The following is an 18,541-nucleotide window of genomic DNA, read 5'->3' as shown; positions in this document are numbered from 1 at the left end:
TGATTAGCAGACCCCCACCTGCTGTTAGCATTCCATTGACTCCCATTCATTTTGGCGTCACTTTGACAGCGAATAACTTTACATCTGAGACGTTTAAAGACTCCATTTGTCCATTATTTATTTCTAAAGAAACACGAAAATGTTTAAAAGGCTCCATTACCATGTAGCTTACGTAGAAGCCGTTTTTGTAAAAATAGGCTAACGATTGCGTCATAACCACGCAACTCTCTGTCGCACAGTAGAGAAATTACCGTATGGACAGGAGGAGAAGCTCGCGAGCAATCGGGGGGACGTGGAGGCAAAATGACAAAATAATTAATCAGGATACTTAGCAAAAGTTTCTCCTGCTCTTAGCTCATGGACACCTCCTACTCACACTCTCCGTCTCTGCAAGTTTCGGAAGGGAATGATTCAGATTTCTCTTGACACAGCTACTAGAAGACAGACGGGTTGCTCACGGCACATCTACGTCGTCAAGCTCAGTTTGAGTCTGCGCAGTACGGTCAGCCATCAGGAAGTGAGTGCTTCTAATTGACTTCACTTTTCTCCGTTGAATCCAATGGGGTCGCTGTGTCCATTTATTTTACTGTCTATGGGGCTGAGCCGGTTCGGAACTACGGGAGCCCAGTGGGGAAAAAGAGAAAACCGATTTTCATTCAAACAAATCAACGTAAACTACACATTCGAGTTAATCGATAAAATCGATTTATCGCCCAGCCCTAACAGTAACAAAGTATTTTTATTTTGAGAAACGTTTGCTTTTACTCCACTATATTCTAAAGCATAATATGGTGCTTTTTACTCCACTACATTTCCTAAAAACATGACATTCCTCGTTATTTTGAACTGAAGAAATCTTCACATGTTCCTAGACGCGACAGCGGTGTCTGATCTGTGAACAAGCTGATTCTTTTCAATGAGCCTGTTAAATTAGATCGCAAATCGCACCAAACGATTCATTCAGGTATTCATATGCGATTGCAGCTGTTCTTGAGTCAATAACTCACTGATTCAAATGATCTGGTCAAAGCGAGTCTCCAGTTAACAATTCACTGAATTCACTAGTCCGATTCAAAATGAGCCAAGAATGGGAGATCATTGCGTTCATGACGAATTTTAGGATTGATTATTGTAAATAAGAATCATATTTAGGTCGTGACTGTCAGTTCTTTGTGAACAAAATCTGATGTAAAAGGGTTGTTTACATCAAGCCCACTGTTTAAGCCCACTGTAATGCTTGAATGCGGATATGTCCACATCACCATCTCAACATAACATTAAAATAACGCAAATTAATGCCCATGCATCTTCCCCGCTGCTTAGCAGTTCAAATTATATAAAACTATGCTTGCAAAGCGTTGTTCTTAAAATCTTATGCATTTATCCCAATGTGACTTGGTTTTTTTTATTCTGTTAACATGAATTTTGTTTTTCATAATTTAAATGAAATAATACAAATATATTTAGTTTTTTCCCCCCATTTGTTTGCACACGTGAAGTAGCCTATCAGTTACCTAAATTGATATTATAATATATTTATGTTTTGATAGTGTATGACAAGTTTTGGTAATAAAATAATCTTACTTGCAGATCATCTGTATCTGCATCTACTAATATTCCATACTGACTAGCAATAGGATTATATAAAGCATGCAAAATTAAAAGTATACAAGTATATAAAATTACTAAATATTTTTTTAGTACATTAAAAATCAAGTACTTTTGTACTTTTACTTGATTAAAGTTGAAAAAGGAGTACTTAATACTTTTACTGGAGTAATATTTTAGAGTATTTGTACTTTTACTCAAAAGTACATGATGTGTACTTTGTCCACCACTTCCTAGAAGTAATAAAATCTCAGAGAAATAGACTTCAGGAAGGATGTTGTTGTAGACGTAAGAACCTCTATATTCATTGCTAACAAAGTCTTATGTTGATGCAACATTCCCTCTAAGGTCTCAAAATACATTCTGAAATGGATAAACTTTGGCATTTCGTGCCACATTTGCCCTTACGTTCTTTGGCCTCTTTCTGCTGATGAGGTTTAGAGTGGAGATCAGTCTTACCATAGGAAGCTGTCAGACCTGCATGCACTCCCTGTCCAGAGGCCACTTTTCAGGATGTATTCACATACTCAGGGTTTGTTCAAACAGTGCAAAAGGTGAATCATTGTGTACTTGATGGTATTACTAATAAAAGGTACTGCAGTTCACGACATTTATCCTCATTCTGGAAAAACAATGCTGGGATTGTCAGCAAGTTACTTGCAAAGTTTTCTTGTACATGAATGTACAATCCTAACCCTAAAGGTTTTATTCTAAAGAGAGAATGAGGTTTTTCTCAGAGTGACCAAAGCAGCATGTCTGAGGATGTAAATGTCCTGATAGAGTTTGACTACAGCAGAAGTGCGACTATGATTAATCTGTCCCAGGATGGTGATAGGGAGCTTGACTTTTGGGTGTGTGTTCATAGGAAATTAAAAAACGCCAAACTAAACCTTGTCTTTGGTAATTGACATTTGAGCAAGAAAGCTACCTTTTGGGTCAATGCAAATGACATCAATGCATGGTTAATGGTACCATGTGTAAACATACAGTATAAATCCACATTTGGAAAGAGAAAACTAAAATGGTAAAAGAAAATGGTTTGTGATTACAAGAAGTGAACTGTCTCTTTTATTTTTATTTTTTTAGTTCAAAGGTTCTTGAGTTCTCAGAAAAATATTTTGGTATGACTAATTTGTTTTTCAAATGCATCTCTGCTCATTTAAGTCTGAATATATCTTATTAAAATGTATAGATATTGTTATTGATCTAAATGCATTATTGCTGTGTAGCAGGTAACTTTTCAACATTTATCTCAGAAATCAATTTTAAACAAATTTTTTGCTGGTCAAATGATAATTCTAGAGTAATGTTTGCTGTAAATTCAGCTTTGCCATCACAGAAATTGATTACATTTTAAAACATTAAAATAGAAAATCATTATTTTAAAATGTAAAAATTTAGCAATTTACAGAACCTTACAGACCACAAACTTTTGAACGGTAATGTGTGTTATATCCAGATGTTCTTTGTTTCACACATCTATTTTATGAGACATGCAACTGGCTTAATTTTAGTGAAAAGAAGTACTAACTAAATGACTGCATTTCTGTGTTAACGGTTTAATTTTTGTTTTGATCATAGGAATATGATCAAGTCCTTCTACACCTCAAGTCTTCTGTTTGATGTGTTGAGTGTCTTTGGCGAATTATCAGAAGAGGTGAGTCACTGAGTCTTTTCGTCTCCTACATTGTCAACCGAGTAGGTCTATATTTTGACGCCAAGGCTAATATGACAAAGTTTTGTGTTGAAGGGACATAAATATGGGCCTGAGATGTGTTTCTTGACACAGTCCCCCTGTTTCTGATGGCACAGACACAAGCTCGCCTAATTTAATGGAACGTGAAAACGTCTAATGGAATCAGATACGTCATTAGAGCCATGTTCTCGTTTTCAAATCCGAAAACTGCTATGAAAACATGAAAACGTGGAAATTAATGGGAAACTATAAAAGTGAGCCCAAGGACTGACAACGCCTCACCAGTCTCAATGTACACAGAGGTTTTGAGAGGCCAGTTCTTGGCAAATTTGTGCCCGGAAAGTGTTGCTAATCCACCAGTTGAATCTGTGTATTTCCAGTGTGCCTATTAGACCATCCCTACTGGTCGCCATGGCCGCAGATGTCTCTTTTATACAGAGGGGAAGTGACCTGTGTCCGAAGATGGACAATGTTTCATTGAATGTTCTTCGCTCCCTAAGGGCCAGACATTTTCCTACTGTAGAGAGCTCATTGGACTGACTATTTCAACAATGAGCTCTCAGAATCGCCCTCCATTACTGTGCTGTTTCTCTCTGACAATGCCACAAGGAGTTGTGCCATATTAAATTACACGAGGAAAGGGAACTTTTTAGTGCTAGACTTAACAGGACTCAGTACTAATGTATGTAAAAGTAGAAGTTGAGATGTGAAAGGGCTTCAAGAGTCTGCAAAACCCTTTTAATGGATGTGAGTTGGTGGTGTAATTACAGGTTTCAGCACACTTCAGAGCGATGAAAATAAACCAGATACATATATTATAAGTGTGTGTGTGCATGCATGCATATATACAGACCCTTTCCAAAAAATTAGAATATCATGAAAAAGTTTATTTATTTCCATAATTCCATTCAAAACGTTAAACTTCCATAGATTATAGATTCAGGGCCCACAACTTAAACGATTTCAAGTATTTAGTTGTTTATTTGTACATAATTTGGGCTTCCAGCTCATAAAACCCATGAAAACAGGATTTCAAAAAATTTGAACATTACATGAAATCACACAGTAATTACACAGTGATACCATGGTAATTGAACCAGGTTTTGGTTCTTTTGGCAGTGTGGGCAGGTGCAAATCCTGCTGGAAAATGAAGGAAGCATGAAGTGCTCTGAAAATGTCCTGGTAGACGGCTGCGTTGACTCTGGATTTAATAAAGCACAGTGGACCAAAGTCCTCTTTTCTGATGAGAGCAAATTTTGCATCTCATTTGGAAACCAAGGTCCCAGAGTCTGGAGGAAGAATGGAGAGGCACACAATCCAAGATGCTTGAAGTCCAGTGTGAAGTTTCCACAGTCTGTGTTGGTTTGGGGAGCCATGTCATCGGCTGGTGTTGGTCCACTGTGCTGTCCACTCAATGCAGCCGTCTACCAGGACATTTTCAGAGCACTTCATGCTTCCTTCAGCAGACAAGCTTTATGGAGATGCTGACTTCATTTTCCAGCAGGATTTGCATTATATATATATATATATATATACTGTACAAATTTAATAATTACAGCTCTTACATAAATAATATGCTAAATGCATTGAATTAGTTTTTCACATTACAAAAAAATGGTCCTTGTGTAAAGTTAAAAAATAGTTGTTATTAGGGCTAGGTAAAAAATTATAGATTTCTATCGATTTTAAGCGACTAATCAAAATCCCAAGAATTGATCTTGCTGTTATCAGTTGATGAATGATTGTAGAGCGCAACCCATCAAATAAATCACAATAGGCTTTGTTACTTTTGATATGAAACAAAGTCTCAGATTTCAAATTCTGCCCATTTTATTATCAAATTCAAACAATAAATACCATTTGGCCGCTCTTTATTGTGGTGTGACAGATATATTACTATTGATAATTATAAGCCGAAATGTTTTTTTGAGCACCAAATCAGCATATTAGAATGATTTCTGAAAGATCATGTGACATTGAAGACTGGAGTAATGATGCTGAAAAGTCATTTTCATTCATCAATTCATTTTAAATTTGTTAAAATAGAAAGCAGTTATTTTAAATTGCAATAATATTTCACAGTAGTAATGTTTTACTGTATTTTTGATCAAATAGAAAACAGTTATTTTAAATTGTAATATTTCACAGTATTACTGTTTTTGAGCAAATAAAGAGCATAAGAGACTTCTTTCAAAAAACATGTTTCCAAACTTTTGACCGGTACTTTACATGATGTACATTTACTTTATGTTCTTAGGGAAGCGGCCCCTTTACTTATAATTCAGTAATATTATTGATTTGACTGTACTGACACTATTGGATGAGAACGAAACTGCTTTATAGCTGATTTGACTTTGTTTCATAATTTGTTTTATAAAATGAACTGAATCAACACTGAACTGACTTCAGCTGAATAATGACACTAATATCTTTTTAGAGCTGCTTTACAGCAAAATTGAAGATCAGATCCCTTTTAATGCACCGCTTCTCATGTCTTATTGCTGTATTTATTATAAATAAATCAGATCAGATCCTGCTCCTTTTTCGCCTATTGTTTTGCAGAGAAAGTTCATTAATTGAGCATTTCTTATATACTTAATGATTCGCTGATTGACTCTGCCCTTTTCCACTACTTTCCAGAACATCCAACACAGGAAGTATGCAAAGTGGAAGGCAGCCTACATCCACAACTGCCTAAAGAATGGCGAGACTCCGCAGCCCGGTCCTATTGGAATGGAGGGGGAAGCATATGGTAGGTGCTGATATTATATCTGCTCCCCCAGAATGGTCCTGTGACTCCCATTAACAAAATACACACCAGATGGGGGGCTTTACTTCAGGATTACTGAGGGGCTTTCTCCATGTGAGTCTGTTGTTTCTGATTCAGTAAATGTTAGAACATTGTGTGCCTTATCAAAGTTGTGAAGAACACAGGAGATGACTGGTTCGCCCAGTGACCCTCCCCCTGCAAGTCAGCACAGGCTGTTATTTATGTAGTGATTATTTTAACAATCTGGAGATCAGGGTTGCCACCCCTTTTAATAGTGTGAAAATTATTCACTGTTGAGTAGCCTAACTATTTTACAGTCAAGGCTAGTCATTAGGAAGGAAAGGGCTGAAGATCACGTCAAGTTAGGGTTACACAGAGTGAATTCAGACCTAGTCAGAGTTTAAATTTGTCTTTTAAAAATGTAATAGAAAATAAATGTAATACAGTACCAGTAAACAAAACGTTGTTTCCACACAAATTGATTTAAGATTTAAAATAAGGGATTTGTGAAGCCAGCCAAACAGATTACAGCTTGCCGGATAGAGATAGTACTTTACATTTTTTTATGGTTAGTAAATAGGTGTAGTCTCTGGTGTTGTCTGAAGCTTAATCACCTTCTAACTGAAGTAGTTTGATGTCAGAAGTACCTCAATGGGTTTATAGGAGGACTGGAAAAAGAATGACAAACAGTAATAGGAAGTTGCACTGTGGTGGCGGCAATTAATGTCTCTGTAAACTTTGGAAAGGAAAAGGACATTTCATCCTCCTAAAGAAAGTGTTTACACAATAGCAATACCCAAATCCATTTCCTCTTGAAACTTTATTTAAATAAATGATCACCAGACGTAGAAAACCATGGCTGTGCCAATGGCATATAGCAGGGCTATTCAACTTCATCAAGAAGTGGGCCAAATGATACATTCATCGGGGCAGGCCCGAGCTAGAATATTTTGTAAATGAAATCAGCAGAGCAGTTTTGTTATTATATATTTGTTCATTTAAAAAAATAAAAGATCATTTTTATAGGTTTTTTAGTTTTTTAAAAACATTTTGTATTATTCACGGGAAAGATTCCTGCCTAGGAGGAAATTCTGAAAAAATGCAGTAAACTTGTTTTCATAATTTTTCCATAAAGATAATAAATCAGACTGCTGATACTAGAGCTGTGCGTCCATTCTATAGTGCCTTTTCACATTGTGCTTTTTCTGTTTTGCTATGGTTTCATTGCATAATAAACACACAGGTTGAGAGTTAATTTTATTCATTAATGTGAATGAGTAATTTTCATTCTTCATACTTGGAACTGGTGGTTTTTGTCTTTTTTCAGTTTGGATGATTCAGTGACTGTAAGACTTAACTGGTTTTAAAACTGAATTATTGAGAGATGACACACACACGTTCTCCACAGAGCGCATGCAGTGACATATTTTCACATCAAGGAAAGAAGTTTCAGAGAAATGGAGTGAAATAAAAAAAACTACCAATCTCAAGAGAGCCACGAACATGCTATTGGCAGGTCGAATTCAAGTTCAATAGGCCTGGAATATAGCATATTTATGAGGTAGAATATGCAAATTTAAATATTATGAGTCCAGACATTTGTGAACACCTTTTGCAGTTAGGCTAAATTTTGAACCTCTTAGTTTAATATTATCACTAACTATATTGTTGCGGGATCATGGTAAAAGCGTATCTTGTTTAGAGATGATGTGAAAGATGTGAACGTTTGACTGCATGATAATGTATTTGAGAAGGTTGTTGAAAAGAATTTTTCTCCTTCATGTGCAGGTCAAAGTAGTGCTTGGCGGTGGGGGTTTAGTTAGATCACTTTTCTCTCCACATCTGCTGGGCGTGCTGCTTTTGACCTGACCTGCTCATGTCAGAGATGAAGTCATCTGTAGACTGAGCCGTTGGGACGCACGCATGCACCGTATGTTTCTGTAGTATGTGACATACTCTTAAAATGTCTGTATCAGAACAGTTTTTTATTCTGCTTATTTTTAACTGTTGTTAAAGCTCATGTAACAAATGTTTTCTTCATGTTATACTGATATTTAAATTTGAATTCTTTAGCTTTACATCTAGCAGCTGGGCCCCTCTTGTTAAGTAGTGACCTCATGTTTGGTTATTCCCACTGATGTGCAGCATTGCCAAGACAAAATTGTTACATGATAGCATGCTTATCACAGTATTTGTCTCGTTCCATGTGTCCGTCAAATTGCCTTTTCCAAGGAGGTCCCCTATAAAACCTATTATAACAATATGCCAAGATGTTTATGTGCTGTATAACGAACACCAGACCTTGTTTGAGGTCAGACCTGCATTGGGTCAGCTGATAAACTCTTCGGTTTCTGTTAATCGTGTTCTTCCTGTGCATGTGGGTTCCCAGAATGACAACTAACACATTCAGGGCATCTTATCCACCTTATTTTTCATAGCAGAAGTGAACTGTTTTCTGTGAATGTGCAAGAATTCCAATTCATATCGCTTCGATTGGTAAATAACTAGAATTAGTAAAACTATTTGTGCTACAAACTAGTGTGTTTGATTATGATAATAAATTAAAATACGATAACAAATAACAGTTTGCAACAGTTTGCAAAGTTACAATTGGCTGCAGTCGCTCTTACATCAAAAATATGGTGCATTTCAACATATCATGAAAACAGACGGAAATGTGCTATTATAGAGGATATAACAATTTGTTATTTCCACTAGCAAAGAAAATTGCTACTTTTTTTCCGATTACATGGGGTAAGTGCTTTAATATTTCATGTTAACAGTTTGTTCAGTTTTACTGTTAAAGGGAGAATGTGTGTTCAAAACAAGATTTGGTGACACTTAAAGCCTTTATGTATAATGTATTATAAAGGTATTCATAATGTGTGTTATAATGCATTATATCTTATCATAAATAATTGTAACTAAAGTTAAAATGCATTATAGTATTTTGCAGATTCATTGTTGCAATTGAAATTGGTGGTTTGTCATGGTTTTAATGGATTATATTTGTTAAAGGTGTAACAATGAATAGATAAGTATTATAATGGTTACAAATATCCATGCGACTGTACAATTAAAAATACTTTTGTAATGCATTATGCATAAAAGCTAAAGTAAAGTGTTAAAAAAAAAAAAAAAAGGAGGGCTGGGTAAAAATTAATTTTTGTGGTTATCAAAATTATGCCACAACAGCTGCTTGAACTTAACTTGTGTTTGAATGTGGAATATTCCTTTAAGAGCCATACTAGTGGTATTGTCTCCTCGCCGAGTTTGGCTTTCCAACTTACGGGAATATATGCACGGCAAGCACGCCCCGGGGCATGGGAAAAAGGCTTATTTGAAGGAAAGAAAACTGATCTGTAACAACTTTCTCAATTAGTATACTATTCCTAAGACTCATCTACAGTGTTTATACCAGTAGCTGTTCGTTTCCTGGAGCAGGCTTTGCACCCGTGCCATGACTCCATGGAAAGTAAAGGTCTCTTTACTGTAGCCCAGTTGAGAAACTAAGGTCAAACAGAAATGGGCTCCGATGTCAGGACAAGTATACAGCTTGGAAAAAATTAGACGTTTAAAAAGTCAGTGAACAACATCCTGTAGACATGCTGAATTCATTGTCTAAATGTCTCTTTTGTAGTTTTCAGGTAGTTATCTGTGGATTGCTCTATTTAAATGGTTTTGCATTAAGTAGATTATATAGCCAAGGTTGGACTAAATTGAGACAAATGCAACAGGCATGACCATATGCATACTTGTACAGTATGATTATGTATAACATTTTAACTTTATGTAGCATGACTGATTGCAAAACGTGATTTGGACATGCTGCAAATTTAATTTTTCCTTATAATGAACCCCTTTTTTTAACGAAATCACCCATAACAGTTCTGATTGCTGCTAGTTTTTATTATGACAGCATCTCCTCCAATTGCAATGTTGCATGCATGTTACAATTCTACAAATGACTTTTCTCTCATATTAAAACAATTCCATCTGTTCACAATTTATCCATTCCCTCCCTGTCACTAATTAGCACAGAATACATTTTTATTTTAAGTGTAATTTAGGTCACAATTTTTGGCCAGCTGCAGTAGAGTTCGGTTGAGCACACCCTTTGAAATATTTCATAATTCGGCTATCAGGGCAGATCAATAATAAATAAAGAGGCATATTGGCAGAGAGAGCTTTTCTTAAGCCCCATGTTGACTTTTACAAATCCATCGTGTGCTAGAGCCAATGTTGGTTCCCCCTCCATCACCTTCCTGCTTAAAAACAAAGGCCTTTCGGAGTTTGCAGTGTTTTCATTAGTGAGACCTTTAATAGAGTTTTGAAATTAAGTTTAACAGATCGATCTTTTTAATGCACTGGGTAGTGAAAGGTAGGATCTATGCACATCGATCCAGCAACAACTGCTCACAAAATAAATCCGCTTATTTACTGTATCATTTTTGTCATTGGTTGCAGTCTTTCTTTTTCTTTTTAAACAGCCTTTTCTTTTCGTGCTGATTTGTTAGACCGCAATTGACCTTTAGTCCAGGTCCATATAGGGCTCAACAATCTGTTTAGAGAAGAGCAGGTGCTTGGTTGAATTATATGTGGATTACTCACATAGACAAAATGAACATTTATTTCTGTGTTCTGTGCAGTTTAGTTCTACATGGTATTTATTCCCCCCATTGCTCTTAGGAAAAGCATGACATTCAGGTGTTCAGAATGCTCTCCAGAGCCACAGCTTGTTTATGCATAGCTCTGCTCTTCATCCAGCCCTTCTGTGTGGATTATTGCTCTTAGGAACAGAAGGGATGGCTTTTTGTGGTGCTATCATTCTGTAATCACAACCTCTCTTTTCACTATAGCAGTACAAAGCTATCTTGAGTATAGGCTTTCATGGTCATAGTCTGCCAGCTTATGGCCTTATTCACAATTCCTCATCCGCCTGCAGCATCGCTCGGAGAACACAACTTTTCTCCAGGATTGACCAGGAATCCCCCTAATCTGTGGCTGATTAAGCCCCACTGCACAGAAACCATATGAAGGCCATATTTTCATAAGAGCATAATGTTTATTTGACTTGCCCCACCCTTATTATTTCTCTGCCGATTATGAAAATAAACCCCCTGACACATGTCTAGGGAAAGGAAAGTCGTCAAAACAGCATGTTTAAATCAACCAAATTTGGACATGTGTTTTTCATATGCTTTATTTACTTGTTCCTAGTGATGAAATGTTAAATTGAAGTTTTACCTTGTTATTAAATGTTGCTGATGCAGGCAAATATATATGGCGCTAACCTCTAAACTGTGTTTTACTGTAATATAATATTTTTGCAAAATTCAATCTACCCAGGGGCTTTTAGAAACATTATGAATCTGGGATTGATGTTAAATTTCAAATTGAAGAACACTGCCACAGTTTATTGAAATATCATGCTTTTTTTTTCTTGTTTTATTTATTTATATTCAGCACTCATTTTGGGGTGTCTTAGGGTTCAGCTCGCAGTTGATTGAAATTGGTTCCGTGTCATGACTGCTCTCATCAACTTATTCCAGAGTTTTGATGGGGGAAAAGTGTGTAACTCAAAACCAGATTACATTAAAAGGTCACTTGTATAATAGATTAGGCTGATAAAATTCCACAGGTCCAAATTTCACATTATTATGTAGTGTTTGTTTCACTGTGGTGCCAAGCATCTCCTTAGTTACAGGAAATTGTGTTGGTACTTTCAGATTGAAGCCACTTCATCAAAGGCTTGACTGGCAGTGAGAGTCATTTGTTCCATGATTTGTATTCATGATAAAATTATGCAAGAAAATGCTGTGAACACGGGCATCTTTTCAGCACTGAATGGGATAATGTTAGAAAACAGAAAAGCCTGATTAGTACTGGAAGCAGACTGTTCAGAGCTCCATTAGTTGTGGAAAAATGACTCTAGGAAGGAAAACTTCATTCTGAATCGCATTAGTTCGATCAGTACTCCCAGAACAATGGCTTTTTAAAAAAAGTCAAACTTTTTGGGCACTTCACAAAAGCTTAATTTTGACAGTGCAATGCATGAACATATCCGCTTGTTTTTTCTCCTTACTTTAGATGATGAGTTTGGCGCCGAGGGTGGTGGTCCTTCACAAGGCCCTTACGATCCACCCCAATCCCAGCCTTCTTTCCACGGTCATCCGTCAAACCAACCCCCAGCATCCAATTTCAGTAATATTCAGATACCTCCTGGGTCTCACGCCCCAGCCAATACACCTGCAGATATTCCCCATCCAGAAGGTAAGCTAGCTGAGCTTTATTGGAATTACTTTACAACCATCTGCCAAGTTTCCAATATACACTACTGTTCAAAAGTTTGGGGTAGCCATAAAAAAAAAATATATATATATATTCAGAATGGATGCATTAAATTGATCAAAAGTGACAGTAAAAACATTTTTTCTTTCAAATGAATTAAACTTTCTATTCATCCAAAAATTCTGAAAAAAAAAAAATGGTTGCCACAAAAACGGTTTTCAACATTGATAATAAGTGTTTCTTGAGCACCAAGTTAACATATCAGAATTATTTCTGAAGGATCATGTGACACTTAAGACAAGAGTAATGATGCCTAAAGTTATCACAGGAATAAATTACATTTGAAAAATATATTAAAATAGAACATAGTTTTTAAATTGTAATTATATTTCACAATATGACTGTTTTTACTGTATTTTTGATTAAATAAATGCAGCCTTGGTATCTCAGCCAGTATTTCTCAGAGTGCTGGGACAGAGCTGTAGTGTGTTTGCATTTATATTTCCCATTCTGGTTTCCTGTTTTCCTTTTTAAAGAGCAAAAAGGTAGGCTGAGGGTCCCCATGAGGGGCATGTTTCCCTTGGTAACTGCTGTCCTATGTGATTAGTACCTCAGCTTCCAGACACGGAAATGACTAATCTGCAACATGGCACCCCACATGCAGCCACTTAATTTGATCATGCATTGCATGTACTCACTTCCTTGCTCGTGTGTTTGACTCCATGTCAGCTCTCGGACTCTTTAGATGAAACCAAATTGAACATGGTTTCATATAAAATGTAGCTTTTGTTATTTTTTTCCCTAAGGAAAGATTATGCTCAGCCATAGCTAATAGCTAAGCCTGTCTAACTCTGAATCAATTACAGTGGTGGACTAGTTAATTCATCCATTACAGTTTTTCAACATCCTATCAGCCATGATTGCAAATGCAAAAGTGCATTTATGTTTATGATTAAATTGACTTTTTCACTTCTTTTGGAGCAGCACAGCCCATCAAACCAGTGCCTGTTCCACGAGCCATGCCAGTGGTCGATCCTTCGCTTCTAAACAATACCCAGGAAGGTAAGCTTTTTGTGTGAAGACAACTCTGTACTGAAATCCAATCTCACCGAACCTGGCAAATAATCGTGACCAAAAGAATAGGACCTCATTTCACCAACGTGATTGATCTCATTTTCTGCTCAAATGGGCAGAGGAAAAAGCACACATTGCACTGGCTTTTCTAAATAAATTAATGCTTTGTGGAAAGCAGATTCACGGTTTTGGCTTTCCAAAATGCAACGACCACAGACGAAGCTCAAGATGACATTCCATCACTACCATTCACTGTGTCACTGGAATGCACCTTTAATAAGAATTAATGCTGATTGTGTCCAAAGCTAGTGTTGATATTCAGTCTGCCAATTAAATAATTTGGCTAATGAGTGAGGTCATTTCTGACTGCCCTTTATTGTTGCAGTTGTCAGAAATAGAGCAGATTGAACGATTTGCAGTGCAAGATGCAATTTGTCCAGTTACAAATTTGAGATGACAAAAGTTACTTTTCTAGCCCAAACCAGTCATGTATACAGTGACAACAGAGTATCATTTGATATTGTTTTGGCTAATTGAAGTCTGTCTGCTATCATAGCAGGTGCTCAGATGGGGACAAATAAGGAAGACAATACATAAATATTGGTCATCATTAATATTGTATAGAACCACGTACCCAAAAAAAACAAAAAAACATCTACAACCTCCATATGAAAAGTTTGCAATGTCATACTGCAAATTGCTTTTCTTATCCTCTCTTAACCGTCAGGGTCTTTCCGGGACAACAGATTGGCCATGACATTGTCTAATTGGTTTGAAGGGAAAGTCTATGCCTCATAAGACACTAATTGGGCATGTGAAACATGGCTCTGAATGTGAGGTGTTGATTTAGGGGTCGTCCTTGAAACCAGGGATTAAGGCGCCGATATACTTCAAGCGAAATCGAAGAATGAAGTGATGTGATTTTCATTTCGAACAAAATCAGGCCGAAACTATGTTCGTTTTGGGAGTTTGAAACAGCTTGCCAAAGCGAACTCTCCGGAAAAGTGGATTATTACTTCAATTATTACAAATCTGATTTGGTTGTCAGTTTAACATTAGTAAAGTTAATAAGAAAAGTAACATAGGATAATATGATACTATATAAACTATATGCGCTGGATACAGATTCAGAGTTCTCTTGTGGCTCATTCAGTCTTCACACAGACGAGCACTTCACACAGACGAGCACTTCACACATCTGTCACTTAACGCTGTTGTGGATACTCTATTCGTTTCGGTGAAATCACAAAACAAAATGCACACAATCGTCTCCCTGGTCTTGATATACAATCACTGATGAACATATTCGGTTTTGATGAGAAAAAAAAAACTATACAAGGGTGGATTAGAACCCAGAACCTCTGACACGCTTCTACCACTTGACCATTAAGGTACACAAACACATTTTACTGGTGGTGGTGGTGTAATGGTGTGGGGGATGTTTTCTTGGCACACTTTAGGCCCCTTAGTGCCAATTGGGCATCGTTTAAATGCCACGGCCTACCTGAGCATTGTTTCTGACCATGTCCATCCCTTTATGACCACCATGTACCCATCCTCTGATGGCTACTTCCAGCAGGATAATGCACCATGTCACAAAGCTTGAATCATTTCAAATTGGTTTCTTGAACATGACAATGAGTTCACTGTACTAAAATGGCCCCCACAGTCACCAGATCTCAACCCAATAGAGCATCTTTGGGATGTGGTGGAACGGGAGCTTCGTGCCCTGGATGTGCATCCCACAAATCTCCATCAACTGCAAGATGCTTTCCTATCAATATTAGGGTGGTCCTTATTTTTAAAGTCTCCAATTGTCATGCTCTTAACCCTTCAAATTGTTCCTTTACATGAGAAAATACAGCATGCCAATTTTTATGGCAGTAACATAATAATTACTGGTAGATCAATAGCTTTAAACTTTCTGAGATTTTGATGATTTTCGTAAAAAACGATAATTTGAATTGGTATTGTACCTGGCTAGTAAAATTCCAAAAAAATCTCCACATATTCCATATGCTCCATATATTCCTAAATATGTATTGTATATGCATATCTCAGTTTACTTATTGTAGAAACTAAATCCAAATTAATCCATCCATGACCCGGTTTAGCAGATTTACCTTTCCTGGTGGAATCAATACATATTTCTATTGATGATCACCTTGGTTATTGTTTGGGTTTAGAGTACATTTTTTGGTTTAAAAAATTACATTACGTTCCTTGAAATTGACCCGGAACTTTGGCCGAATCAAGCAGATTATCAGGAGGCACAGGCAATTATACATGCAATGAAAGTAGTCAATGATCACGCCGAGAGAGGAGTGGCTCTGATTCAAGAATACAATGGCTATCTCACACACTCTGAAGAACAATTGCAGTTTCTCCTTCATGTGGTGGAAGATCACCGACGGATCTATCCAGACTGCAAAAAGTCAACACTGGCTGCTGAGCATCAGAAATGAGGGATTGTTGAAAACTTTGTGCTTTTTTTGAGATTGTTGTCATTGTTGTCATGTCAGTGTTGCTCTGATTTCAATAAAATGTAGTTCATTTGCAGCAACTTTTAATATTACTTGCATATCACAATAACGCTGCACAGCTTAACATAGGCAATCTTCCACATGATTGAGCTACCTCTAAATATCTTTTTTTTTTTGTCAACATTTTTGCATATTTCCAATTTTGAAGTTAAAAGGAACAGTTTAAGAGGTTAAGACACTAACATTTAGCACAAAAAAAAAAATTGGACTTGATAAGGACCACCCTAATCAATATGGGCCAACATTTCTAAAGAATGCTTTCAGCACCTTGTTGAATCAAAGCCACGTAGAATTAAGGCAGTTCTGAAGGCGAAAGGGGGTCAAACACAGTATTAGTATGGTGTTCCTAATAATCCTTTAGGTGAGTGTATATTGTACATATTTCTGATATACCATTGTATTAGCAACCCCTCCCCCCACACACACCTGACCCACCCACTTTATAAAAAACAAAGTTACGCCACTGATGGTAGTGTAAAATATTTTATCCTTCTGAAACCTTATGCTTTATTATGCTTTTATAAATCAATTAAAAGTAATTAATTTAATGAATTTAAATTCCTTTTCTAAACCCATGCTCATCCAATCCCTATTTTTCAGAGTAGTTACTGGTGATCAATACTTGCAGTGATTAAGAAGACAGCAAACAAGCTTATACACTGACAGGCCCCCGAGACTACCTGCACCAAACAATAACAAACCTATTATTAAATATAGCTGCAAGCAGCCATTATCGGGGCCAAGCGCAAAGAAGACGATAATACATGCCAACATGTTTGGGAGCGTCAGACCAACTGCAGCAAGGAGCAATTAAAGACATTTAAAGATGAATTTAGGCAAAATGGCTGAAAAATCATATACATTAACTAAATATATGATTTAATGGATTATCACTTTCGACCAATAGGTGGCGCAGTTACGACATTTATGTGGTGTGGTCAAAGTGAGGTGACAATGACACATACAAAGTTTGGTGTCAAAATGTCAAGGTATTGCAGAGATAAAGCCTGAATAGTTATTTTGGCAGCATGCCTACAAAAACGGTTTCGTCTATTGTCACGAAATCCATAACTTTTAGTCGGCACGGTCTGGAAATGATACGATTCGATTTAGCTAAAAATCGGACTCAGTTCAGAAGTTATAAGCAAATATAGCCTATTTCCGTATCTCCGTACCAGTAGGTGGCGCTGTGCCGAAACGCAGCATGTAGCCTCAGGTCATGCTTGTGATGACGTACCAAGTGTTGTCTGAAGACGATAAAGCGTTGCGGAGAGACAGCCTTGTGCTCTACGTCAATTTCATTTGCGTGTTATTCGATAACCGTTGGGTTTATCAAAAAGCTTTTGATAACTTTTTGCCAGCATAGTCTGAAGATGATCTGATTTGATTTTCATGAAAATCGGAGCAACGGCCTAGGAGGAGTTCGAAAAAGTAGGTTTTTTTTTTGTGGAGAATTCAACATTTTCATAATGGAAAATGACGTCATAGGGTGCAATCGTCTTGAGCTAGGGAATCAGAGAAAAACATATTTTGTTTCTAGCCCTTATGATTCAAAAGTTATTGCCATAAACATGAGTGAAACTTTGGACCTTCGGTGCTTGGCCCCTAATAAGAAGAACGCCAACAATTTCAATAGGTGCCTCCGCACCTTCGATGCTTGGCCCCTAATTACAACAAATCCCAAGATGGATCATGTCACTGCAATGCAACTGGGAAATCCATCTTAGTTAACAAGCAAATCCTTTCGTCTCTGGACGTGTACTTACAAGCCATGTCTAAAGTCCTAATCAAGCTAGTCTTCAAACCTGCTTCACCAACCGAAGAGTAACTTTCTAAGCAAGTCCTCAAATGTTAAAGGCATTCTAATACAGTCTTTGGTTATGCATTCTGCATTCTTTTCGTCAGCATATATTAAGTAGATTCATATTTGTAAATCTATCACATAAGAATGAACCAGTGTGTGTCCCAATTAAACTTCTGTTCCACATTTCACCCCCTCTACAGCCAAAGTCGACCAAGGTCATAACATTACCAGTATTTTAACTTGTTGAAATGTTCTTGAAGTCGAGCTTCTCAGTTGAGACAGCTCTGTGGTTATAGTCTTCCCAGTCTGTGTATACTTTAGTAATCGAGGTGCAAGCAATGCTTTTGAATGAGACAAAAAATGTATTGTGGTTAAATATTAATACTGGAGAGGAGACAGGATCTAGAGATCTTTTTTAGGTTCCCAGAACTGCTGTACCTTAAACTGTTTTGAAAGCTCTCAAATGTTTTGGTGGTCGTCTCTGTCCAGTTCATTATTTTGTTCCCACATTATGGATTCAGCTCAAACTGTCACTCAGAGTGTCATTGTGAGAGCCAGCGTAGTTTACATTGTGGTAAAGGCATTTGTGCACCATGACTATAATATTTCAGATGCATGAAGTTAAGTATTCATAAACTAGCCCAACCTCAACTCACCCTATAATTTAATGTGCTGTTGGCCACTGGAGAGACATGCATGTGTGAAATGGGTGCTTTGCTTTTCCAGAATTTTCCCCTGAGAATCATTTAAATACT

General features: G+C 37.0%; 1 protein-coding gene across 1 annotated transcript in view; it reads left to right on the top strand.

Annotated features, from left to right (window-relative positions):
- Positions 1 to 18,541, top strand: part of vta1 (vesicle (multivesicular body) trafficking 1) — a 43,628-nt gene that overhangs the window by 24,035 nt on the left and 1,052 nt on the right. Inside the window, exons 4-7 of the mRNA XM_084432705.1 lie at positions 3,190 to 3,265; positions 5,945 to 6,056; positions 12,165 to 12,347; positions 13,350 to 13,427. Of these exons, the coding sequence (XP_084288831.1) occupies positions 3,190 to 3,265; positions 5,945 to 6,056; positions 12,165 to 12,347; positions 13,350 to 13,427 (449 nt within the window). The remainder of the gene's footprint in view (positions 1 to 3,189; positions 3,266 to 5,944; positions 6,057 to 12,164; positions 12,348 to 13,349; positions 13,428 to 18,541) is intronic.

Source organism: Rutilus rutilus (assembly GCF_951802725.1).
Source record: "Rutilus rutilus genome assembly, chromosome: 15".
In the NCBI taxonomy this organism is placed as follows: domain Eukaryota; kingdom Metazoa; phylum Chordata; class Actinopteri; order Cypriniformes; family Leuciscidae; genus Rutilus; species Rutilus rutilus.
The sequence above is the reverse complement of the archived record's forward strand: the minus strand, read 5'-3'. Positions and strand labels throughout refer to the sequence as shown.